General features: G+C 38.5%; 2 protein-coding genes across 3 annotated transcripts in view; one reads left to right on the forward strand and one right to left on the reverse strand.

Moving 5' to 3' along the window:
* The window catches only part of GRK4 (G protein-coupled receptor kinase 4), a 42,077-nt gene extending 41,335 nt beyond the window's left edge, over positions 1-742 (reverse strand). For both annotated transcript variants that reach the window (XR_012835427.1, XM_075752601.1), the window contains exon 1: positions 443-742. Coding sequence is in view for 1 of the 2 variants with exons in the window: in XM_075752601.1 (XP_075608716.1) it covers positions 443-494 (52 nt within the window). In the remaining variant the exon portion in view is untranslated. The remainder of the gene's footprint in view (positions 1-442) is intronic.
* A 238-nt stretch (positions 743-980) lies between these two features.
* On the forward strand, positions 981-25,378 carry NOP14 (NOP14 nucleolar protein). Its single transcript, XM_010312885.2, is given in 19 exon segments — positions 981-1,512; positions 3,589-3,723; positions 4,548-4,689; positions 5,265-5,410; positions 5,827-5,964; positions 7,512-7,634; positions 8,839-8,970; positions 10,216-10,513; positions 11,803-11,933; positions 12,168-12,253; positions 13,899-14,034; positions 15,889-15,990; positions 16,755-16,908; positions 21,151-21,310; positions 22,119-22,143; positions 22,146-22,268; positions 23,235-23,353; positions 24,567-24,722; positions 25,072-25,378. Coding segments are annotated over 19 exon segments (2,604 nt in total). The 5' UTR covers positions 981-1,314; the 3' UTR covers positions 25,172-25,378.
* The last annotated feature ends 306 nt before the right edge of the window (positions 25,379-25,684 follow it).

Here is a 25,684-nt window from a genome sequence, read left to right on the forward strand (position 1 = left end):
AGAACTACAGATTAACGATCTTCTGAAAACATCCGGTAAAAACACCACTTGAATCAAGAGCCCGAAGGGGGAAGGAGGAAAGGGGTTTTTTTCAGAAGCAAGCCACAAGGCAGTAACTCCAAGTTCATCCCGCGGTAGCAGCTGGGCAGGTGCCTCAAGGCACTGCCCGGGACTCGCCGCCCGCCCCGGTGCGGCGGGGAGAGCTCCTACCACCACCCCTCAAGGGGTCCACCGCCCCGGCCGGACCCCCCTGCCCGGCAGCCTCTCCTCCCTCCCCACTCTCTCCTCCTCCATCACTTCCTCTCCCCCCTTCTGGCTGGCCCCTTTTCCCCTCACCTCAGACCCTCTTCCTCCCCCTCGGTACGTCCCCAGCCCGCCCCGCCTCGCCCCTCGCTTCTCCTCCCCCCACACCTCCCCCGCCGCCTCGCCCCGCGGCTCTCACCCTCCCGGGCTTTCAGCAGCACCGTGTTGGCCACGATGTTCTCGATTTCCATGGTCGGGGGCTCCTTCCCGTCAGGGCAGCCGGAGTGGAGGCCGCCCCTACTGTCTCCTTCGCCCCCTCCTCCAGCCCCGCCACCGCCGCGACGCCAAGCCTCCGCTCATCCGGCCCCGCAGGACCTCAGCGCTGCGCTCGCCTCTTCCCCATCACCCGCTGCTCGCCCCGGCACCGGCCTCCCCCTCCCCGAGGGCGGAGGCAAGGAGCAGGCAGCAACCGCCCGCCCCGACCATGGCTCTACCGCCCTCCTCCACCCGCCTCAGCCAGCTCCACCTCCGCGCTCCTGTGCCACCTCCCCGTCGCTGTTCCGGGGACTACAACTCCCAGCAGGCCTCGCGCCAAAGCACGCGCATTTCCCCGACGCCGGCCGCGCTCTGCCTGCTGGGATATGCAGTGCGTTTAACCTTTCCTGGCCTCCCCCCCCCGGCTTGTCCCAAAGCGGGAGGGGGAGAGGCAAATCTCGCGATAGTTGGGCGAAGCTCTCGCGAGAGGTGTGAGGCTGCCGATACGCATGTGGTACCTCAGGGGCACGCCGGTTTAAGGGGAGCGTTGTTACGGGCTCTGTTCCCTGCTTTGCTCCCTTCTCTGCTGTGCTCCGCGTCCCCCGCCGGCTCTCACGGGGTTTGGGAGGGGAATTCGTGCGAGTTGGCACCGCGTCGGAGGGCAGTGGTGAGGCCCGAGGGGTAGTTCGGGAGGTTTTGCCCCCCCCCCCCGGCGCCATTTTGTTTAGCCTGTTTGCATCTCCAGTCCTGGTCCCCCCGCACGCTGAGTGAGTACTGAGCTCTCCACACTCATCTACGCAGGCAGCCAAACCAAAAATGGGGAAGGCAGCTAAGCGGAAACGAAAGGCCTCAGTGTCCTCCACAGCCAAGGGCTCTGTGAAGTCAGCTATGGCCATGGTCAAGAGCAACCCCTTTGAGGTGAAGGTCAACAGGCAGAAGTTTAACATCTTGGGGAGGAAGACCAAGAATGATGTGGGGCTGCCTGGTGTGTCACGGTCCAAGGCTATCAAGAAGGTAAGAGGACATCAAAAGTTTGGAGGAAAGATGGCATCTGTAGATGTAGCTGTGGTGGAGAGGTTATAAGCCTGGAGCCATCCCAGGTGAGATAAGAGACTGCCTCTGTTCTGCACAGGAGTGGCTAGTCACCTCACGTTGCTCAGATGGTGATGGAGAGCCTGCTGAAAATGTCTCCCTCCAGTGCAATCCACAGGGTTTGGTAGTGCAAATCTCCTTTATTGCATGTGTGGGAATTATTCTTTTAAAGTTACCCAAGTCCAGAATGCAGTGGCCAATGTTGGCAAGCAAATACTGGACCAGAGTGCAGGTGGTTGTCAGGGTTCGTTTTTGGTAAGTTTTGGCCACTGCAGGATGTTAAGCTTCTTGATAATGGTGCAACATTGCTGTAATAGTGAAAGCTTGAAAGGGCACTAAAGTCTGAATACAGTGAGAAATGTATAGATTCAAAGAAACTACCATTGATTTGGAAAACACGCAGATCACTTGTGCATTGGTTAAAGACTTGAGTTGTAGAAGTGTGTAGGGATGCAAAAGAATGATCTGTCCTCATAGAATGACCACACAACTTAAGAAGAGTAAATCTGTTATCTTTCACCTTTACACTGTTTTAAAATTGTCTCTTTTTCTTTCTCTACTGACTTCACTAGCTACCTGACCAAAATCTGTAACGCATAAAGAAGGTTGTGTTAGGCTATGGATCTGGGATTCCAGCAACCTACTCTATCCTTGAGTGAAGCACTGGAATTTTTTATGATCTGTCCCTTCAAAACAACCAGGAAGTTAAAACCTCTCTGTAGCTTCTGTTAGAGCTGGGAAAAAAAGCATAATTTGGAAGTATGCTCCTTAGATTCTCTCTGACATGTTGCATACAATCTGCTGTTGAACAGGATTTAAAGCACTTATGGAAAAGAGAACAACTTTTTAAAAATAGTGAGGCAAAAGGAAATGGATAGTTTATCATTTTGTATGCATTGTGAGAGCTGATGCATTAAATATTTTTTTGATCAGAGGGGACATCAAATAATAAAAGTGCTTTTCTGTATTCATGATGTTAAGAGATATTAAAGTTTATGCACAGTATTTAAGCTGCATGATAATTTACATATTCTGTGCAAGAAGTAAATACAAGGTGCAGCTGGCACAGTACTAGATGAAACCTGAGTTCTGATGCCAGTTACAGCGGTGTCTGAAAGTTGTGAGTGCTCAGTGAGGCTGCACAAGCCTGTTGTAGGAAACAGCCTTTTCCTTCAATGCAACAGTTTGTGAGTTCATGGTAATATGAATAGCAGCAGTACCTTTCATAAGATTTAGTTAATGTATTTTAAATAAACGTGGATTTTTTTCAGCTTAAACTTGACCAGCATTTTCTTCCTTTAGCAACTATATAATATCTTCAGTATGAAATTATAAATTATCTTTTATTCTTCATTACTATTTGGCCAGATTTTAGAAAACTTCATGAATGTTTAGTATCACATTTTAAGGTCTTTGGGCTTTATTTAATAGTAAGGTAAATCAGATGCTTGTTATGAATTAGATCACTGCCATTGAAAAGTAAACCTGTCTCCTTACCTTAATCATAAATACAGCACATACGACCTCATAGAGATCTGCTAAACTTCTTTTTAATGCTTTGATCCATAACCTCCCTGTGCTCGACATTAACACACAGAGATAAATGTATGTACCCACTTCGGGTTTTTTATGTCTTAGATGACAAGACCGAAAAAGGTTCATCTGACACTGGGGCTTTTTTGCTTTCTTTAATTCTTGTAAGACAAATCAGAATTCTTCAGTGGCAATGCAGAGGTTTTATATGTGATAAAATAAAGGTGAGATACAGTGTACCATGTTTTATCTTCATACGGGCAGCTTATAAGGGAACTTAAAGACTCTGAATATATTGTATGATCTTCCCATCTCTCTTCTCTTTAATTTTTCCTTCTCTTTCATTGCATTCTGATAAATTAGATTATGTTGCCAGGATAACATAGAGCCTTTTTTGCCTTGGCCTTGAAAGTAGTTATTCTCTTTAGTTTTTAATTTTATATCTTTTTTTTTTCCCCCTTCTAGCGTACCCATACATTACTGAAAGAATATAAGGAAAGGGAAAAAACAAATGTGTTTAAAGATAAACGTTTTGGTGAATATAATACCAAAATAAGTCCAGAGGAAAAGATGATCAGACGATTCACTTTGGAAAGACAGGTAAAGTATAGGAATTTAAAAAAAAACAAACAAAAAACACTAAACACTTGACATTTTAGGTTGGGAGTGTCCCCCTTATCAGAGGTGTTTGCAGGGTAATGCTTTCTTTTTTATTTTATATGCTTGGAACTTTTATGAAAATGCCATTTTTTGTGGGAATCCAAAATTTTTCATGAAAACTTTCTGGTTTTGCAAGACAACTTTTTGAAGCAGAAATTTCTTTGAGCACTGATATGCAAGACAGCCAGTTTTAAGCAGATTCATTAATTGATTGGTTTTCTTTGGCTGCTTTGACTACTGTGATTTGGGAATTGAATTAGGAAAAGGCAACCACCACCAAGTACACCTTGAGATTCCATTACAGCTGTTGAACAGCAGCCTTTTCATTTGCTGACTAGAACTCTGTAACTTGCTGTCATTCTGTAATATGAATTGTGTGTGCAATACTGTTCTTTCTGCCTCATCATACTCAGTCTAGTAGTGTAATACCATATTCTACTAATAATTTGTATAGGTCATAGTCTTTTTCATTAGGCCTGAAATATAAATTAAGAATTTATATTACTGATATATAGATAAAACTTAAGCTTTCTTAGCTTTTCTGAGTTACTCAGTTTGTACATTAGTGTAAGAGAGACATCATACTCCCTCATTTAAGATTTAATGTATTTGAGCAAAAGTATTGGTCCCGTAGTGCTCTTGTTCCAGCAGAACACTGGAATAAGAATCTCCTCAATTAACATTAAAAATACAGGCTTTATTAATTTGTTACTTGGGAACTAAAAATCTTTTGTTATTTAATTGGTTTCTTTTACTACTCTTAGCAAAATTACGGAAAGAAGAATATCTATAATCTTAATGAAGATGAGGAGTTGACTCATTATGGCCAATCTTTGGCAGAAATTGAAAAACTAAATGATATTATTGATAGTGACAGTGACACAGAAGAAAGAGGAACACTGTCAGGTAAGTCATGTCAGGTAGATCCCACTGTTGGTTTTATTGTTGGTACATGTACATCATTTGTTCATTACTCTCTTTCAATGACAAAGAATATTTTGTAATTGGTTGGGCTGTTTAAGCCAGATTTTATTACTACTTAACCACACACAGAACAGCGCTCTGGATTTTAGCAGATGTTAAATTGGCACTACCTACCTGGCAAGCTTCTTTAATCTGTGGGCTTTTCAGCATACATAGGTACCTGTATTTCAAGCCCTCTGGGAAGAATATGAAGTGTGAGTTTTCTGGTTGCTTTCCTGCACATCTACACCTAAATACTAGCTAAAATATAAAAAGCATGTTCCTACCTTGTACAAAATGTTTGTTGGCATAAATTTGTGTCTAGCATCAATCTCTTTCGGTATGGCCATTCCCATGCGATGGTACTAATACATGATTGATTCAACAGTTTTAATTGCTCCTGTTCTCAAAGAATAGGGAGATACTGTCACAGCAGCAGAACTCCAGCACTCATGTATGGATTTGAAAAAGATTCACAATCTACTCTTCTTTTTTTTTTTTTTTTTTTTTCCCCCTAGCTGAATTAACTGCTGCTCACTTTGGAGGGGGTGGAGGCCTCCTTCGTAAAAAAACATCAAGTGGGCAGCAAGATGAAGAGGAGGAAAAACCTAAATCTAGGAAGGAACTCATAGAAGAGATGATAGCTAAATCTAAACAAGAAAAGGTGGGTTTTTAGCCCTGTAGTATAAATGAGCATTTCTGTCTTTGCAGAATAAAATAGTAGTAGCATATAAAACAAAGGAAATAGCTGTCTAGGAGAAGAGTCAAAGCTCCTTGAATAAAGTCTGTCTGACTTTGTAGGCATTTTAGGATATGCGTTGAATATCTGCCATTCTTCTGTATCCCCAAATCTCCCCTTCTGTCAACTCCTAACTTGTTTTCTGTATGCAACCCTTGTGCCATTCAGCATAACTCTATATTGCTTCTTCCACAAATAGTGTTTACGCCTTGAAAATGTTAAATATTTTAAATTGTTCATTTGCTAAAGACAGCATTTTTGTTTTAAGCTGTAAATGCTGTGTCATGTTCATCTGAACATAACTGCTGTTTTTGTGGTTTGTTTTTGTGTTTTTTTTCTAGCAAGAGAGGCAAAGTCGTAGGGAAAGTGCACTAGAACTCACAGAAAAGCTTGACAGGGACTGGAAGGAAATCCAAACCCTTATTGCCCGCAAAACCCCAAAATCAGAGAGAAAGGACAAAGAAGTAGAAAAACCCAAGGTAAGTTTTTGGTTAGACTGCTTTCTTTTGTTCTAATAACTTGTGGTTTTGACTCATAGTGACTGAAGTATAAGGCAAAGTGCATCACTTTGTAAAATAAAATGTTGCCTGCTATTCACACTGAAGGAATGCTACAGTTTCAGGATGGTTTTGTTAGTTTGAGGAATATAGGGGTTAATATGATTTATCTGATTGTAATTACCTATTGCAACCTCTCTCAGATTTGATAACTGATGATAAGCGTGTTGAACAACACTGTTGGCTACAGCTTATTTGTATGACAAATTTTCTTGAAGAAAATAACTAAAATTATTGAGAACATTGAATGCCTTTGCAGTGTTCCTTGGATAAAACAACTTTTATGTGACAACAAATGTTTCCTTGTTGTAAATTGGATACTGTCCCTACAAAAAGGGAATGAAAATATTTAACTTTTGAATAAATGTCTTATGATCTCAAAGCTTTTTCTATCATTTGTGTTTTATACTAAGGGAAATAAACACTTAAATCCAAGATTAGGTATTGTGATGCATTGCACTATTTTTTTTTCTTGTGGAAATTTTGTATTATATTGCAGAACGTTTGTGAATTTCTGTGAATTTCCATGTATTCTACTGCCAAGGAGTAAAGTTTTTGAAAGATCAAACTAATGAACTGATTTTGTGGTAAAACCGATCTCAAATAACGAACAGAGGATACTGGATCAAAAGTTCATCTTTTGATGTATTGATTTTTGTTTTTAAGATGTTTTGTAATATGCTGAATACTCTAGTATGTTGATGATACGGTATCTTAGACAAAAATTTTGCCATCATAATTTGCTGAAAAGGAAGATTAGTTTCCCTTGCTTCATGTGTGTGGATCCAGTTTAAGAATTATCAAGGATGCAAAGTGTTAATTAGTAACACTATAACATTATCATTGAATTGGAGAAAATTATCTAGCCATGTGTAAGAAAAATTCCTAGAACTGAATTGTAGAGAAGCTGTATGGTTTAGTGACTGCAACAGGGTATCAAGAAAACTCTATTTGCAAATCCAGTGTAATCTCTGCTAGTGACTGTTTTCCCAAGTATGCTGCTTAAATTCACTGAATATCAGCATCACTTTTTGTTTTCTTTAAGATAGGCATCTATGTAACTAAGATAACAAAGACAGCTCATTTCTGACAGTATAAAGTGAAATGTAAACTATAAATTTATGAATTTTAGCTGTTTTTTGAGAAAACAGTATTTTATTAATAAACAAGATTTTATTTTTTTTCAATTAATAAGTAAACTAGTTGTCATTTAAGTTACAACTGGAAAAACAAATAGTAACTTAAATGGGGAGGGCGGGGAATTCCAGGAGAATTTCTATTCAAGTGTTCATTTCATTCCATTCCTTGTCTTAATACCGAGTTGAATGTTCTTGCAGCTTTCTTTGGAAACAGTCTTTTCCTTATGTCTTAACAGTCTTATTTCTTAGCTCTTAGTCTGGCAGAGGAGTGGCCAAAAACCAGAATAATAAAACTTAAGATAATAAACAATTATATAAATATTTCTTTAGCCTGATGAATATGATATGATTGTTCGAGAACTTGGATTCGAGATGAAAGCAAAACCTTCAGAAAGGATGAAGACAGAAGAAGAATTGGCAAAAGAGGAGCAGGCGCGACTCCAGAAGCTGGAGGTATACCATTTATGGTTTTAGATTGTTTTGTGGCCTCTCTTTTGGGAGTGACCGCTTACATTCATTGCTTGACCTTAGATTGAAAGTGGCTGTACTGAACTGCAATTTGTCAGAGGGTGAATTCAGGAAATCTTCTGTTTGTGTTTTGCTTGCAATCCGATATTACAACAGAAAAACAGGCTTAGTACATGACTAGTGAGGTTTATGAAATGAGTTGATCTTTCTACAATAAAAATGTAGTATCACTTTGAATTGCCTTTAAATGTTTTAGATTCTTCAGAATTAAGAGGCATTTCTAAGTTGGTAACGGGGAGTATCTTGTTGCACAGCAGTTGAATTAATACACTGGCAAGTCGTTCTAGTAGTGTAAGTCTTTCAGTAGTAGCATGTATATACCTTTGCTTTGTAGAGGAATAGGATTCTCTTGGGAAATGTTGCATGCTGTTCCTATTACATGGAGATCCAAGTCTTATGGAAAGATTGAATAATTTGGTAAATATTTCTGTTTGGTTTTTGAGGTTTTTTTTTCCCCCCTCTCCTTTTTGTTCTGGTATATGAGGGACACATTTAGAACCATAGGGATTCAGTACCTTCAGGTTACCTCAGAACAGCTCAGTAGCGAATAGCAGAAAAGAAAGAAGGATTTTTTTTCTGTTCTCGTGCATCAGAGAAGATGACATTATATCTGGTTGCCCAGGTAGAAATCCTGCTGTAAATGGTTGGTTCCGATATAGCCCATTGAGTCTATTTACAAATTTATTATATCTTAAATCATAGGATATGATTATGTGTACTACAAACTTGTTACACATATGGGAAACATAGATAAACACTGCAGAATCATAAAACTCTTTAGAGGCTTACCTCTTCTAGTAATGATGCATTGTCTCATAAGCAAAACAGATGAATTTTAAAATGGGAGAACATAATGCTTCTGGTAAACCAGTTTTAAAGCCTTCCAAGTAAGCTAATTCCATTGTCTGAGCTCTTACCAGATTGCACTCACCTCAAAATGTAAGGTGTCATCAGCTTTTGCCCCTGATTTCTCAAGTTGCTGTTTTTTCTTATCAACTTGAGTAATCCCAGTTAACTTTTTTCTTTTATTTTCTTAGTTTTAGTATTTGAGGGATCTTCCATTCTGTTGTAGTTACCTGATTGATCTAGATGGCTCACATCTGTGTGTGGTATTTCTTCTAAAACACAGGCAGATCGTCTGCGTCGAATGCGTGGAATAGATGAACAGGTGACTAAAAAGAAACCCAGCCACGTGTCAGCTGATGATCTAGCTGATGGCTTTATCCTGGATAAAGATGACAGATGTTTATTGTCTTACAAGGTAAGGCTTAGAATTTCAGACTTTTCAGAGTTCTGAAAAAAGGATAGGAAAATCAGTTTGGAAGTGGTTTCTGTGGAGACCTCTGGTCTAGCCTGTGCTCAAAGCAGGGTCAACTATGAAATCACCAGTTTGCTCAGGGCTTTATCCAGTCTGTTCTTGGAAAGTATCCAAGAATGGAGGCTGCATGTCTCTCTGGGCAGCTTGTCCCACAGAGTGTCTATACCTTGAAACAGTTTCTCTTCATATCCAGTCTGAACATACCTTGTTTCAACTTAGGCCTGTTGCTTCTCATTTTCCTGCTGTGGACTGCGATGAACAGAGTGTTGCTCTGCCTTCTGAATGGTCTCCTGTGTAGGTATGGGAAAGGTGTTTTTTAGGTTGAAGGTGAACATGCCCAGGTCTGCCTCTCCTCATAGGGCAGGTGTATTCTATGTGGTCTTACAAGTGTCGAGTAGAGGGGAGTAGTTGTTTCTCTCAATCTACTGACTGTACTCCTCCTATTAGAGTAGCCTTCTATGCTGTTAGTCTACTGGGCTGAAGAGAGGGCTTTAGCCCTTCTGGTCATGTTCTTAATTTCTGCTGTATTTGATATAGCTTCCACCAAATTTCAGCCTGAGGATGAGCAGATTTCTGAAAGAACCCTTCCCCTATGAAGTAGCTTTGACTAAGGTGGCAGAGCAATGTAATCTTAAAGCTGACGTAGCGAGTCACCCTAACTGTGGTGCACGTGTGTACATACTCATACTGATCCTCTCATCCTCTTACATGTAAGTAGCAAGGGAATTGCTCTTGTCCTTGAAGGGGAGAGTACAAATTGTGAATGTGAATTTAAATTGATGATTAATAAAATCAGGATGGGAACAAATATTTATCTGATATGCTATTTTAATACATAGAAGGAATTTCTTTTTCAACCAAGAATGCTTCTGTAGGTGATGTTGAATATTTTTTCATATTGTCTGCTAGTACATTCTGTGTTTTGTGTTGATTCTTTTATTCCTCTCATCACCTCTATTCTTCCAGTTTCTTACAGCCCCTTGGAAATACCCTACTATTCTTATATCTGTATGCATGTTTGCTCCTTAAAATCCCTTCTTGGCTGGCACTGCTGCCATTCACTGCTTGGGCAGGGTAGCAAGGCTCAGATCCTGTTTATGTGTATTTAATGATAGCTTTGCATGGTGATTCTGGTGAGGTGCTGTCACTTTATCAGTGTTTTAACTGGGTAATTGTCTCTGCTGACAGGATGGAAAAATTAATATTGAAAATGAAGAGGAGGAAAAAGATGAGGAGGAAGAAGAAGGTGGGAAGGAAGATAATGAGAATGAAGAAGAAAGCGAGGAAGAATCTGCTAATGAAGATGAGGAGGATGTTGCTGCAGATAGCCACTCTGATCTTGAATCTGACATTGAAAGTGAAGAAGAAGCTCTAGGGAGTAAAGAACAGAAGAAATACAAGACAAATGAAAATGAATTACAGAATGTGGAGGAACTAGATCCAAAAATGGAAGCTGCCAAATCAGAGCTTCCCTATACATTTGTTGGTAAGTAAAGGACTGATCCAGAGATCCCTGTTGTTAGGGGCTTTATAACTGGTCTCTGTCTTTGTCTCTCCCTTGTAGGATCTTACATATTCCTGTTCATCCATGAAGTTTTTCCTCATAGTTGTCATCCTCTATTCCAAGAGTAGCCAGTAACTGCTGTTCTTCGTGGTCAGCCCTAGTCATGCTATGAGCAGTGAGAACCAGATCTGTTTCATTCCAGGGCTGTTTCTTCTCCTCTGAGCAGCCCTAAAATTGAAAGATAAATACTGGGGAGAAAAATGAAAAGATCTGTACTCCTTTCCGAAGGCCACCAACACATCCAATCCAAAGTACTAATGTTTTGCATAAGGGAAGCCAGAATAGTATTCTGTTACCTATACTTAAATGAGAAAAGGTTACTTTCTCTAGTGTTTGATCTATTTTTATCAGAGAAGATGCTAGAGAGGCAGGATTCTGAGGCTTAATCCCCGTGATGTAACATCACAGTGTTGTTAAGTCAAGACACTCAGTTTGACTCCTTTTGGGTCTGTGCCTTGGAGGAAGGAGGAGGCACATTTCAAGTAGTACCCAAAACATTCATTAATATTAAGTACATAATGCATCTAACTATTGTGCTAGTGTAGATTTCTCTAGCAAAAGTATCTGTCGCAATATTAAACAACCTTTCAAACAACTTCCTTAAGTGCTCGCATTTCTCTGTCAAAAGGAGATAACGTACTACACAAAGCCTTTTAAATTGCATTCAGGTTTGCTTTAACCAGAAAGTAGTGACATTAAAATAACTCAAAAAACTTAGCCAGTTAGGATGTCTTCTGACTTGTGGACTTATGCAAAAGACTAAATATATGCCAGGCTTTTTTTATAATTATTTTCTCTTAGTGGCAAGATTCTTAATATTCTTAATATCATTCATACAAAAGCTCGTTAGGTGTGAATTAAACATAGAGCTAATTGTATTATGGTAGTTTATGGTTGACAGTGTACTTAAGTTTAGTTCTGCTTTGTGTGTGTCAACATAGTTGTGCCTAGCTTAGGCAGCAAATATAGGATGAATTGAATGTTAATTGTTGAAAAAAGTTTACATTCTTTTCTGACTTACGTTCTCATATATGTAATGTCACATATACGCTGATAGGTTATTAGTGTTTAAAAGGTGCTTATTTAAAAGCTGTATGGTATCTTTTTTTCTGAATAATATTTTCAGATTGGAAATTTGCTAGCTGTTCACTTGAATTAAATATGTTAAGTTTGAGATTTTTGCCTGTTCAATTTTTGTTTTTACTTTCTAGCTCCTGAGTCCTATGAGACATTTAAGTCTTTATTGGCTGGAAGAACAATAGAACAACAGCTTATTATACTGGAGAGAATTCAGAAATGCAATCATCCAAGCCTTGCAGTGGGAAACAAAGCAAAGCTGGAAGTATGGAAGTTTTGTTTTGTTTTAAGTTTAAAATTAACTTTGAATTCCAGAGTAAGTTTTAGTAGGTATTCAGGAAGCAGTGTAAAACATACATGCTTCTATGTTGTAAATAGCAGTAGAATCAACATACCACTCTTCATTTTCTAACTTCTGTATCACTTTTTTTTGTGCTGTTTAAGAATATGTAAAATGAAGAAAAAACCTAATAATTGTAACATGTTTTGCGTCTTGCAGAAACTGTTTGGCTTCCTTTTGGAGTATATTGGGGAGTTGGCAAGTCTGGATTTACCAGAGCTCAAAACAATTGACAAACTGGTCCCGTAAGTAATAAATCCTATGGACTTCTGCTCCTTTATGATTTAAAGAGAAAAGCTACATAGAGTAAAGCATTTAGCATGTTGTTTGTTTCAAATAGTTCTGTAGGGATTGTAGGCAACTGGTAACTCTCCAGCTCTATAGTGTTTTAACTTTTGTGTCATATATTGCTTGAGCTATTAGTTATGCCAAGACATTCTCAAAACCTCAGAATGTAATTTTTGATCCGCAAAATGCTTTTCCTGGGTAGTTGATAAATAATGTTGTATATACACACAAACTTCTGTATCTGAAGTTTAGACTGCTGATTTTAAGCTTTGTGATAACAGTGTGTAGTTCCCTTTGCAATCTTTGTTTTTTCCATGGGTTTCCATTCTGTGAATCCACTCGGGAACTACATGAAAATGGAATTAAATTTTAGTAAGCTTATACAAATGTTCCAAATAAACACTTTGCAGGAAGTTGCCAATTTGGCCTTGTTGTCGTCAAATACCTGACAGGCATTTATAGTGACAAGAACGCCAAATTTGTCTCAGAGGGACACAGCAAAGGACAAGAGTCAATGGACACAGGCTGCAACAGGGGAAACTCCAGTTAGATGTTAGGAAAAAAAATCTTCACAGCAAAGGTGCTGAACATTAAAACAAGTTTCCCAGAGAGGCTGTGGAATCTCCACCCTTGAAGATATAAAAAAAAACCCCAAACCTATAAGCAGCCCAATCCAGCTTTGAAGTTCGCCATGCTTTGAGCAGAGGGATGTATCACATGATCTCCAAAGATCCCTTCCAACCAAAATTAGTCTGTGATTCCTATCTTGACTTTGCAGGCTAGACAGCTTTCTTTCAGTGAGTTATTTGTATGTAGTTTTCAGCATATGGTTTTTATTTCATGCTAAAGTAAATAAGTTTTAAAAAATCTGTTACGTGTAGCTGTAGCATTCATTGCTCTGTTGCATTCATCAGCAAGAGTACTGACCCTTTGATGCTATCGCGCATGCTGGGGCTCTGTAAAAAAAAAAAAGCATAAACACATTTTGATCCCGTCTAGAACTGGGACTTATTAATATTGCTGCAGATGCTTTTAACTGAAAATACGGGAAAAACTGATGAAACAAATGCAGACTCCTGACTGCATCTCCCTGTAGGCACTAACCGTAGGCCGGGAGCTGACCTAACTGTGGGGTTTTTTTCTTGTTTTAAGAAATTTTGCTAACCACGTTGCTGCCTCACATGTTGTTCAACATTGCATAAGAGTATTTAGAGTAGTGGGCTGCCTAGTATGGGCCCGTGTACCTCAGTGCAGTAAAATGTAGAGTTAGGAGATTCAGAAGGGTATGTTTTAACCATAGCAGATGATTTGCGAGTGTATTTTAAAGTTTTTAATTATTTTTTTATTTAAGATTCAGAGACTACCAAATCAAGGATTACCTCACAAGGCCCACTATGAAATACATGTCTCTGTAAACTAAAAGTATTACAATAATCTATATACTAGGTGGCTATTTCTAAGAAAGAATAATTTGTTTCAAGGAATTTTTATTGTTATAATGTAGGTGGAACACAAGAAATCTTCCTACAGGTGCTTAAAAATCAGGTTTTATATTAACATCAATGGTGTAACTTGATTATGACTTACATTTCTTGTTAATAGGCCATTGTATAATCTTTGCCAGATGTTTCCTGAGGCAGCCAGTGACAGTATTAAGTTTATCCTTCGAGACGCTGCACATGATATGGAAGAAATAATTGAAGTCAAAGGCCGTGCAACATTTCCAGGTTTAGACACGGTAATGAATGCATACTGCTAGGAAAATCTCTTGTTCTTTCAATTAGTACAGAAATGCCAGTAAATGTGAGATTACATTACATTTCATTTTATATTTCAAAGTATCTAATGAATTATTAGCATCCATGACTTCTTAGGTTCCTAATATTTTAAATTGTCTTTCTGGAGATAAGTTGTAACAAAAACAACCTCAAAAAAAAAAAATCCCGAGAAACAAAAAAAAACAACCCCAGAGAAACAAAAAAACAACCCCAAACACACACACACACACACACAGAGTCTTCAGAATAGAAGTGTGACTCTAATATGAAGGGGAAAATATCTTTAAATTACCACTCCAGTTTTCATAGCAGAACATTCTTTGTTTTCCTGATGAAACTTAGATGGGTAGTTCTAGGAAATAGTGACAGTATGTAAGTTAGGTCCTTATTTCTTTAATTGTATTAAGTGCAAACATTTTAAAAAGTGCTCCATAGAAGTGCAGTATCTCCTAGGTTAACAAAAATAACAACGAAATATTATGGGTATAAAAATACAGCTTTTCTTAGGGCTTTATATATGATAATTGCTAAATTAATGACTCAAAGAATTGACCTTTCCTTCTTGTATTAGTAATGTTTCAAAATTTCAGTGGCCATGCTAAATGTGAACAGACTCCTTTTTCATTGTCTAGGTAAATGGCTGTTAGGGAATTCAAGAATGGAGCATATAGAAAATGAGTATTTGTTTATTGTAGTAAAAAGTTCCAAAGACAAACCATAAGTCAGTAATTCAAAGGGAGCTACTTGCTTTCTGTCTCCCAGCTTGATGAAGCAGTGCTGCCTAATGGAATAATTAGACTATTGAAAGAAAATAGACTGAAGAATTTGCTTAGAAGACTTGATTCTTACAGCTTGGAAAATATTTGAGTTCTTTTGAGGAGTTTTTCAGGATGTTTCGGATTTTGCAGGAAATGTATTGTAGAGAGCTTTTAACTTCTATTATTTTGCCACTGTCACCCTTATGACACCAATCACACTTCTGACTTTCATTGCCTTCAGTGAACTTTTCCAGGTTTCAAGCTATCGTTATCTTTTAGGGTGGAATTATATCACTCTCCTGTTCTCAAAGCCCTTGTATGAATGAACATTCCTTAGACCAGTTGTGTTAGTAGACCTTATATGTGCCTATAGTTAATCTAACCTGAAATTTGGATTGTGGTATTTAGTAACCAAAACAGTTCAGGAGAGTATTTGTTTACAACAGAAACTTCATAGAGAGAAACAGAGTTGAAACAATAAAACTTTATTTGCATCTAGCTTACTCTGTAAATAGTAGATAATTTTCAGAATTACCTCGCAACTGATGTTTAATATCCTTATGGCCTTGACAGGAGGTCACTTGTAGCTCTCTTAACAAGTCCCCTTTAGTAAAAGTGTACCTAATCACTGTTTAGTTCTGGCTGCAACCATTATTTGTTGATGTGTGCTAGTGCCTGAGGATCCTGGTCACTTAATTATTGCTCACTTGTTTGGGCTGTGAGAGTATGTGATTGTGGTAGGGTGAAGGGGGTCAGATTTTCTTATGGAGTAAAGAGTAGAGGGGCTGGGGACATAGGTCCTTCTTGGCTGTTCTTTCACCTGCCTCCTTGAATTAATGCAATGTTAGACCTATAATGGATATTCCATTTTTCTCATGTAACTTAATCATCTCAATAAACAAGTGAGGTATCATATCAGATTCTCAAAATTATGTATGTTGTAGTATTTTTAGACTATTACATGGCAGTTATTCACTAGTTACATATGTGTAAAGTCAAGATCCTGGGAATAATGTCTTACTATATTTTGCCTTACTCTGTTTTATGTGCTATCAGCTTATTTATTTGAAAATTACATCTCTCCTGTTCCCAACTTCTGACTTCTGGCATCCAGTTGTAACACCTGCTTTTATGTACATGAGTCAGCTACTTACTAAGGTATGTCTATGATGTTATATCTCAGTATATAACTTCATTTCCTTGTTTCTTCCCAGGACTCCAAATATATGTGTTAGCATTAATGTATATATTGGAAATGTACTAAAAGGCAGCTTTGTGTTTGGTATAGTTACAGATAACAATTGGAAGAAAAAGTGAAGAGGAAAAAACCCTTGCAGAGTACAGTCCAACTCACAAACCCATATCTAATCACTTTTTCAAGCTGTCACACAAGAATTCCGTATATGGCAAATTACATATGACTAATACAACAGACCGAATACCATCTGAAATCATTCATTAGTGATTTCTCTTCCATATGTTGCATTTATTCCTACTTAAGACAGATACTTAAAAATTGGCAGTATTTGTTTTCCTGGAAAATATACCTAATGCAATGCATTGTAGTGCAGTTAAAATATGTCCTTACTTTTCTATCCAAATATTCTGATATATGTCTCAAAAGTCTTGAGCTAGTTCTATTGCTGTCAGATATCCAAGTTGCTCTGAGCCTTTTATTTTCTGACTGTTTGTGGTTTAGCACCTTCTAGTGGCTAAACCAGTTCTGACAGACTTCTTACTCAATTCTGCATATACTCGTCAGTGAGGGCAAAGGAAGGCCAATATGTTTTTCATGTAAGTCCAAAGGGTGTAATTTTACAGATTTTAGATGTGTAAAAATTAATATTTTTGCTTTTTGGGAGATCCTGTATTTGGTATGTATAGATTTTTAATCATGAATATTTTGTGCTTTTTTCTTTTAGTGTCGCATCACAACATTGCAAGATGTTATTAAAGGGTTATTTATATGCTGTTTGTTCCTGGAATATGTATCTCTCTCCAGAAGATTTGTGCCAGAACTCATCAATTTTCTTCTTGGAGTACTTCACATATCTCTACCCAAAAAACAGGCCCAGGGTGAGTTAATTTAGAGTAAATAAGTAATAAATTCTAATATTAGTGTTTATCTTTTAAATTTCAATAAAATATTTCACAATGAATTTGTTTTGAACAAGACCAAAATCATCTGATAAGTTAACCATATACAATCTTGATTCTTAGGAATCTTGTTACGAACTAGGTCCTCTAGTGTTGTTGGCAGGAAGGAAAGAACTGAACTTATTAAAGGAAACGAAGTTACGTTGCCCACAGTGCAGTATTTTGGCAATATTGTTCTAAATAGCGTGATTGGACTGTGCTCTGAAACTCAGTCCCTAACGCAGATTCCTGATGAGTACCGTATATCTTCACAGCGAGGCAGCAGCTAATGCTGCAGATACTCTTCTCTTCAGCTAATAGCCGTATCACTGAGATAAATGAGATAAGTATATCACAAAGTTGGTATTTTTGCCTGTTATTTATTTGACATGGATTTGTTATAGTGTAACAGACAGCAGCTATCCCCACAAGCAGGATCAGTCTGTGCCGTAATGTAACTGTAAACTTAGCAACTTACATAGACAATGGGGAGAACAAAACTGTCTTTTCAATTTGATCGATATACTAGCAAACAGTTGGTATTTGTCAGTCTTCCTCTTTCTTCAACTTCTTTTGGATTAATTTCTAGCTTTAAAGTTATTCTACACATGGAGCTTTTTTGTTGACAAGTTCAGTGACTTAAGGTTCACTGATAACTAATTCATGTGTTAGTATCTCTCTCTGGCCCACTCTGAGTGTCACTTAGCATGTGTGAAGAGACTGCAGGCAGGATATTATCAAGTGAAAAAATGAATTGTTTGTTGGAAAACTCACAAGACAGCTGGGATTTAATGAATTACAGGCTACATATTAATACTCTTGTCGCTCTTGATAAGATACCTGAAGAGTCTCTGTTCTGTAGATAATCATCTGTCTGGTGAGGAGGGTTGAGCTTCTGTTGCTGCAGTATTCCAGTACATCTTCAGTAGTACTGAAGTACTTGCAGCTCCCCCTGCCTCCCTTCCCTGCCCTCCCCCCCCACCGCTTAGGATTTTTATGCTGTTCCATGCTGGCATTTTTTTTTTTTTTTTGACTTCTTGAGCTACTAATGATCCCTCTCTCAACAAGGTTAGCACTACAGTTTCACCTTTATTATCTTGTGTGGCTGTACCCTACAGACTTTCTCCCAGCTGCTTCTCACAGCTTAGCAGTTTCCTCTGAAGTGTGAGCCAAGGTTACACAGCTGGGCTGCATCAGAGCTAAGCCCTGGATTCTCAGAATCACAGACAGCTCAACTCTTAGAAGGAGGTGGGAAGAGGTTACAGAGTGGGTGGGTTATGTAGGACTTAGTGTTTTCTCCTTTGTATTTTCTCCTTTGTGTAATCGCTTAGGAATGTTTGATCTATAAAGGTTTTTGGTACAGTTAAAATATAGGATTCTGTAAAATCAGATAAGAAATTATTTTAAAACATTTAGTGGTAATTGATGATCAAGTGTCAACCTCTTTTTTTTTTGTAATTTCCTTTGTATTTCTGTTAATGATTTTGCACTGGTTAAATTTGCATGGTGTTGGGTTTTGTTAGCAGTGAGGAAAAGCTCAATACAAGATATGTTAGAGGCACAGTGTTCTCTTTGAGAATTTTTCAGTCAGTATTGATGTTTTGAAGTTATTAAAGTATCCACTCATATTTTTAAATATTTGTTGTGGAAGTACTGCTGATAAATGTGATGGTTAGGCTGTCAACACAGAATATTTCAAAATGAGCACACATCCAGTTCTCTGGAATGTTGATACACTGTCACACCAAAATACTTCTTGGGGTTCAGTTTTGACAGTAAGTAGAATTGGCAACTAGAACTCTTATTGTTGTAATTTTATGAGCTTGATTCATGAATTTCTCACATGAAATTATATGGAATACAACTTCACAAAAGACTGAAATACAGCCTGCCTAAGACTTAAAAACAATTATTACCTTAAAGAAAAAAAACTGGAGGTGGAAGGAGTAGGAAGGAATTGTCATTGGTGATAGCCTTAGCTAATGGAATTGTTAATGGGATCTGCTATCTTTCCACAAGTAAAGTAGATAATAAAACTTGCATATCTTAGTTCCTAATCTTGCATATGTCTGTGTGTGTCACAGTCTCTCACAACTTTGGGTCTGAAACCTTATGAATTATTATTTAAACATGCTGTCTTCTGGCCTATCTGTAAAGAGCCATGTACAGATTCTAGAGCAAGTAAATAATCTTAACTTACAGTTTGAAAAAGTTTTGAAATAAGTTCCATTGCAAGCTTGCAGGATGTAAGGAAAACAAAAAAGAAAACAAGTCTAGTGCAGAAGTTGCAGATTTTCTCCCTTAGCCATGAAATTCCTCAGATGCTTCTCTCATGTTGTTCTATTAGTACCATTTCACAGATCAGATTATGATCAGAAGCACAGTAATTCTTAAGCATTTTCTTTATGCCCTGCCCCAGTATGTATTCTGCATTCCATGCTATTCTTATTTTGAAACTAGCTGGAGTAGGAGAGGACTTTACGGTATGTATCTGAGGGCCCCTGCTGAGAGGTCGTGGGAGAGGCTTGGTGATTTACTGCAACGGTGGGCTCTCCCTGCTCCAGCTCACCTCGCTGCTTGACCACTCTGGTCAAAGCCTTTTACTTGTAACTCCATGGGAAAGTCCCATTCCTGCCCTTTCCTCTTAAGCGTATCCAGTACTCCATCTTCACTGGTCGTTTAACTGTGCATCCTGTTCCCCACAGGGCAGACATACCTATGTGTCTTCTCTCTCCCCATACATAGAATCCTAGAATGGTTTGGGTTGGAAGGGACCTTCAAGATCATCCAGTTCCAACACCCCTGCCATGAGCAGGGACACCCTCCACTAGACCAGGTTGCCCAAAGCCCCATCTAGCCTGGCCTTGAACACCTCCAGGGACAGGGCATCCACAGCTTCTCTTGGCATCCTGTCACAGTGCCTCACCACTCTTACAGTGAAGAATTTCCTCCTAATGCCTAAATCTCTCCTCTTTCATCTTAAAGCCATTACCCCTTGTCCTGTCACTCCATGCCCTTGTAAACAGTCCCTCCCCATCTTTCCTGTAGGCCCCTTTAGGTACTGGAAGGCTGCTATAAGTTGTCCTGGGAGCCTTCTCTATGCTAAACAGCCCCAGCTTTCCCAACCTGTCCTTTTATGGAAGGTGTTTCAGCCCCTTTCCAGCCCCATAATCTTTGTGGCCCTCCTTTGCACCTGCTTGCGGAGGCCCATGTCTTTCTTGTACTGGGGACCCCAGAGCTGAACACAGTCCTCCAGGTGGGGTTTCACAAGGGTGGAGTAGAGGGGCAGAATCACCTCCCTTGACCTGCTGGTCACACATCTTTTAAGTCAGGTGATTGGCTTTTTGGGCTGCGAGTGCACATTGCTGGGTCATACTCAGTTTTTCATCCACCAGTACCCCCAAGTGCTTCTCAGGGCTGCTCTCAAGCCACTCATTGCCCAGCCTGTATCCATGTTTGGGATTGCCTTGACCCCTGTGCAGGACCTTGCGCTTGGCCTTGTTGAGTTTCATGCGGTTTGCACAGGCCCGCCTCTCCAGCCTGTCAAGGTCCCTCTGGATGGCATCCCTTCCCTCCAGCCTGTTGACTGCGCCACACAAACCATGTTGGCTGTCACCAATCACCTCCTTATTTTCCATGTGCCTGAGCATAGTTTCCAGGAGGATCTGCTCCATGATCTTGCTGGGCTAAGGGGTGAGACTGACCAGCCTGTAGTTCCCCAGGTCGTCCTTTTTCCCTTTTTAAAAATGGAGTTATTTTTCTCCTTTTCTAGTCACTAGGAATTTTACCAGTCTGCCACAAGTTTTCAGATGTAATGGAGTGGCTTAGCAACTTCATCTGCCAGTCCCCTCAGGACCTGCAGATGCATCTCACCAGGTTCCATGGACTTGTGCACCTTCAGGTTCCATAGATGGTCTCGAACCTGATCTTCTCCTACAGTGGGCAGTACTTCATTCTCCCAGTCCCTGCCTTTGGATTCTGTAAATTGGGTGGCGTGGCTAAAGCACTTACCTGTGATTGTACCCATGCTCTAGTGTTTTCCGTTATTTTAGAAAAATGAAATGCTGATAAAGTATTTTTAAAGCAGCATGATTAAAAATATAAAGAGTTCTTAGTTTTTATGCTTTCAGAAAGAATGCTTAGAATTGATCTTGTTTAATGATTATTGTTCTTGGGTTTTAGGCTATACTGTAGTGCATCCATTTGCGCCAGTGGGAAAAAATTTAGAACTGCTTTTGGTGTGTGATAAGAAGGATCTGGAAAGTTGGCAGAAGCAACATCTGCCATTGAGTATTGTGACTAGATTAAAGGAAGCCAGCAGAACTGAAATGAATCATATCAGGTACGTAGGGAATATGAACAGAAGAAATCTCAAACAGACCATCTTTTGGGAAATCTCAGTGACAGTGCTCTTTAGGAGTAAAACTGAGTAGTGAGTTGTTCTGCTTTATTTTTATGGTACTGCTCTGTAGCATATGAAATTGCTAATCTTTTGCCAGAATGTTATGCAGAGCACTTGTTGGAGTGCTCAGCCCTTCCATTCTTTTGGAACAGCTGTGAACTGAAGAGGAGGGTGTAGAGACAGAGAAGGTGCTGACTATGAACTGTCAACCTCTTCAGAAGCAAATAACTATTTACATACAAACACTATGTTAGAAAGTGTCACTTAAGTAATAAAGCACTGAAGTTAGGAAGGACCACAATTAAACATGTTCATTCACCATGTTCAGCCTCATTTTTCACCTTGTGCATGTGTTATGGTATAACTTATTTCAGGAATGAGTAAGCATTTTGTTCAAAAAGAAACCCAAAATAACTAATACTGTTTAAAAAAAGTTTTAGAACTTCAGAACCAGTATAAAAAACTACCTACCTTACAGAAGTGGCAAAACCACAATACTGGCTTGTGGTCTGTGCACTGACATAAATATTTGCTGCTAATGGATTTCTTGGGTATGTGTTTATAGTAGGAGAGTAAAATTTTTCGTCTGAATTAACAACTAGAAACAGCGTTGTAACTGGTTCTGTCAGGCAGTTTTAAGAGTAGACACTGCTGCTGCTCCCAAATGTAATTAATTTGATTCATTTTGTTTGAAAATCCACTACAGTTTTTGCCAGTAAAATTGTTAAATTATTTTGTGCATTAACAGGTTATCATGTCTAGCCCTGTGTTTTGACCCTTATTAAAAAAATGTGCAGCTCTGTATGAGTCTTTACCATCGTTCCATGAAATAATGCATCCTGTCAGAATACTTCTTACGCAACACATGCCAGTGAATGAACATCCTGAACAAATGCAGGTATGTGTTCCTCAAGAATGAAATAATTTATGATTGTTTTATTAATAAATTCTGTGATCTTCATCTGTGTTTAAACAAAAAACATGTATAAGCATCAGTGAGATTTTTTTTTTTCCAAGAGTCGGGCGTTTGCCTTTTGATCTTCAAAACTCAGTGATGTTTCTGTGGAAAAATCAGAGTGGAAAATGTTCAGAAAAGAAATTTTTTTTTTTTACTGTGTATCTTACCTTGTCTCTCTAATGAATAGAATAGCACTTAGCTTGTAATAATGTCACATTCCATGATTGACTTAATCTGTAAGAATAGTAGTCCAGTCATCCAGTTGCTCTTGTACTTCTGTAATGAATCTGTAAGAACTTGGTACAACTAAATATGTGTACCAAAGTGATGAGGTAGTATTTATAACTGTCTAAGTAAAACTAACATAAATATGCCTAGTTAGCTGCCTTACCTAAAACAGGGCAGTTGTTTATTTTTCTAGCAACGAGGTTCAAATTTTTAATCTCTTTCTTCTGAATGTAACTGAATTGTCATTTTCTCAAAGAGGCATCGTGAAATATCCTTAGAGAACAAGATTTTGTAATGTAAATGATGCAAAATGGCCTATATTTTTTACCATCAAAATAAAACAACGTGAACAATCATTCTTAAAATGACCCTGGAAGGCAGTCTCTGAGTTAGCAAGACTAAAGCCAGTTTTCTTCCTCTGTTTAGGTGAAACTACCTGCAGACCTTTCTTATGGTCCACAATACCATCTTAATAGACTTCCAAAAGTGTCTAAAAATTATCCAGCCTGGAAGGCTTACAGCAATTCAGTATTAACAATCTCGTAACGAATAGCAGTGATTTTACCCTGAAAAACAACATATGGGGAGAACATTACTGTTGACTCAAGTTACAGTAGTTTGTGAATTATGGTGTCTTTTGATACGCTTTTAAAATTGTGATTTGATTTGCATTTTCAGGAATGGTATCATAGTGCTCTGAAAGAGCTAGAGAACAAAGTAAAACACTATGCCCCACTGATATGTGAGAAAAAGAAGCCAGTGCCATTGAAACAGTATACACCTAAAATTGTGAAAGTGTAAGTAAAGCAACACTTGATGCAAAGGAAAAGTGCGTTTAAACGTTGATTTTCAGCAAGCTAAAAGGATTTGGAAAACGGGACATAAAACAGATAACTTTTTGTGCTAGATTTTGTGCACAAATCACAAGGGACCAGCTACTTGGGTGGTAGGGAGGAAAAGAAAAAGGAATTCAAAGAAATAGTGCAAAGATCATCTTGTGGAAAAAGTAGCACTGGAAATCAACTCTTGCCCATATAATCAATTGTAAATTAATAAATTTCAAGATGAAAAGAGGTTGTTGTTATTATCTAGTCAGGTACGTTACAGAATGCTCTTGTCAAGCACTCAAGTCTGATCAACAACACTGAGTAGTTTGTATGTATATGAACTATATGAAGGTAAGGATGGATGGTGAGAGTACTGAGGGTGCTTCACTAGTGCAAAAAAAAGAGGCAGACTATTCCTGTACTCTGCATCACAGATCATAACAAATAATCAGTCAGATTAAGCATTCCTTTAAGTATACTTGCCCCATTCCACTCTTTCCCCCAACCAAGCAGTTTTCTACCTTCCAATAGTAGCAATGACAAAAAACATGGGTTTCCTCCCCCCTTTTTTTACAGAGCTTGCAATGACCATGCACATTTTTGTATTCTGTTTTGGAATTAAATTTTAATAACACTAGTTCAGTTTTGTAGATAATAGAAGATTATTCTGACTCAGGAAGTCTGCCTCATTTGCTGCTGGCTTATTTAGCCATGTTGGTTATCTACAGCAGCATAAATTGTCTGCCTTATTTATTCCAGTAATTGAAGAGGACAGCTTTCTTCTGCTGTACACATTTATCCCCAAGTAACTGATCAGACCTTTTTGTAGAATTATTCTGTGGAGAAGGTCTGCAAAAACTTAAAATATATTGGGAGATTCCATCTTTCTCCAGACATCTTTCATTCTTCTACTCTAGCTTTTTCAGTCTGTTCAAAATGCAGGTACGTACGGGGGATTGAAGTGCAAATGCTTGTCATTTGCATGATGATGACATGCAGTTAGAAGGTCTGGTGAGTGTTTTTCCGGTATGTTCATTGGGAAGCTTCTTATTTCACAAGTTAATCATGATATGCAGGAATTAAAATACGGAGTTAATATTCATACAAAAACTCACTCCTTATAAGCATGAAAAAGTTGAGTTTGTTGAGGTGTTCTGTGCTCACACATGCATTCTCATTTCAGTTTGGAGTTTGGAAGAAAGCAGGGAGGTAGCAAGAAGGAGCAAGAAAGAAAGCAGTTGATTCAGAAGCATAAACGTGAACTTAAAGGAGCCATTCGTGAGATTCGGAAAGATAACCAGTTTCTGGCTAGACTGCAACTTTCTGAAATCATGGAGAGGTAATATAGCCTTTGTTTCAGCACCAGTTTGGGGATGGTTCTGCTGTGTGTTTGTTTCTTTGCTGCGTGCCAAGACTGACAATAGTGATCAACCATACTAAACTTAAATAAATTTGGACAATTTGGGGAAAAAAAAACATTTTCAATAGAGGTAATTTACAGTGTTTTCAACTTTGCAGTTTCTCTATTTTAAGAATATGCAGAATGTTTTTATTTAAAGTGTGTGTTGGTGAAATTTAAGAGCTAGGAGGCTTTTTATAAATTAATAATTATTGTCTGAATATACTTACTTATTTTGCTTAATACAATCTTTCTTAAATATTTTATATGTTGATTGTTTGTTTTACAGAGATACAGCCAGAAAAAGGAAAGTGAAGGAGCTTCTTGGTAGCCTTGCTACACAGGAAGGTGAATGGAAAGCAATGAAAAGGAAAAAAGGGAAGAATTAATTAGGATTCTCTACACAGGAGACTTTGGGTTTACTGCCATATAAAACACCCCAGTCCTATGGCTTTTGAACAGATTTTAATTGCATTCTTTGGATGCATTCTTCTAGAGGAGACAACATCATCAGATCTGTCTGAAAAAATGAGCCTGGTTATTGGAGAAATCCACAGGTTTTCATAAGGAAAATAAAAATAATGCTTTTGTATGCTGTATACTTCTGTTTATTTTAATAATAGAGAATATTTGGATGAATAATGAGAATTCTTAGGTGTGTGTGACCAGGTTTTAGTTGAACTACACACACAAAAATTGTGCAGCAGAAAACTTTTATCTTTTTCAATATTGAATAATTGCAGGCAGCTGTCATAGTGGTATACTTGCAATTTAAGCAGTAACATTTTAATTAGTCTCTAGCATTAGGACATTCTAATTCATGTATTGAGTGGAGTAGTGGAATCGACTTTCAAGTAGAAGTCCATTGTTTAACTTGTACCTCCATTCATCTCTTCAGTCAG

Source organism: Balearica regulorum, chromosome 4 (genome assembly GCF_011004875.1).
Source record: "Balearica regulorum gibbericeps isolate bBalReg1 chromosome 4, bBalReg1.pri, whole genome shotgun sequence".
Lineage (NCBI taxonomy): Eukaryota > Metazoa > Chordata > Aves > Gruiformes > Gruidae > Balearica > Balearica regulorum.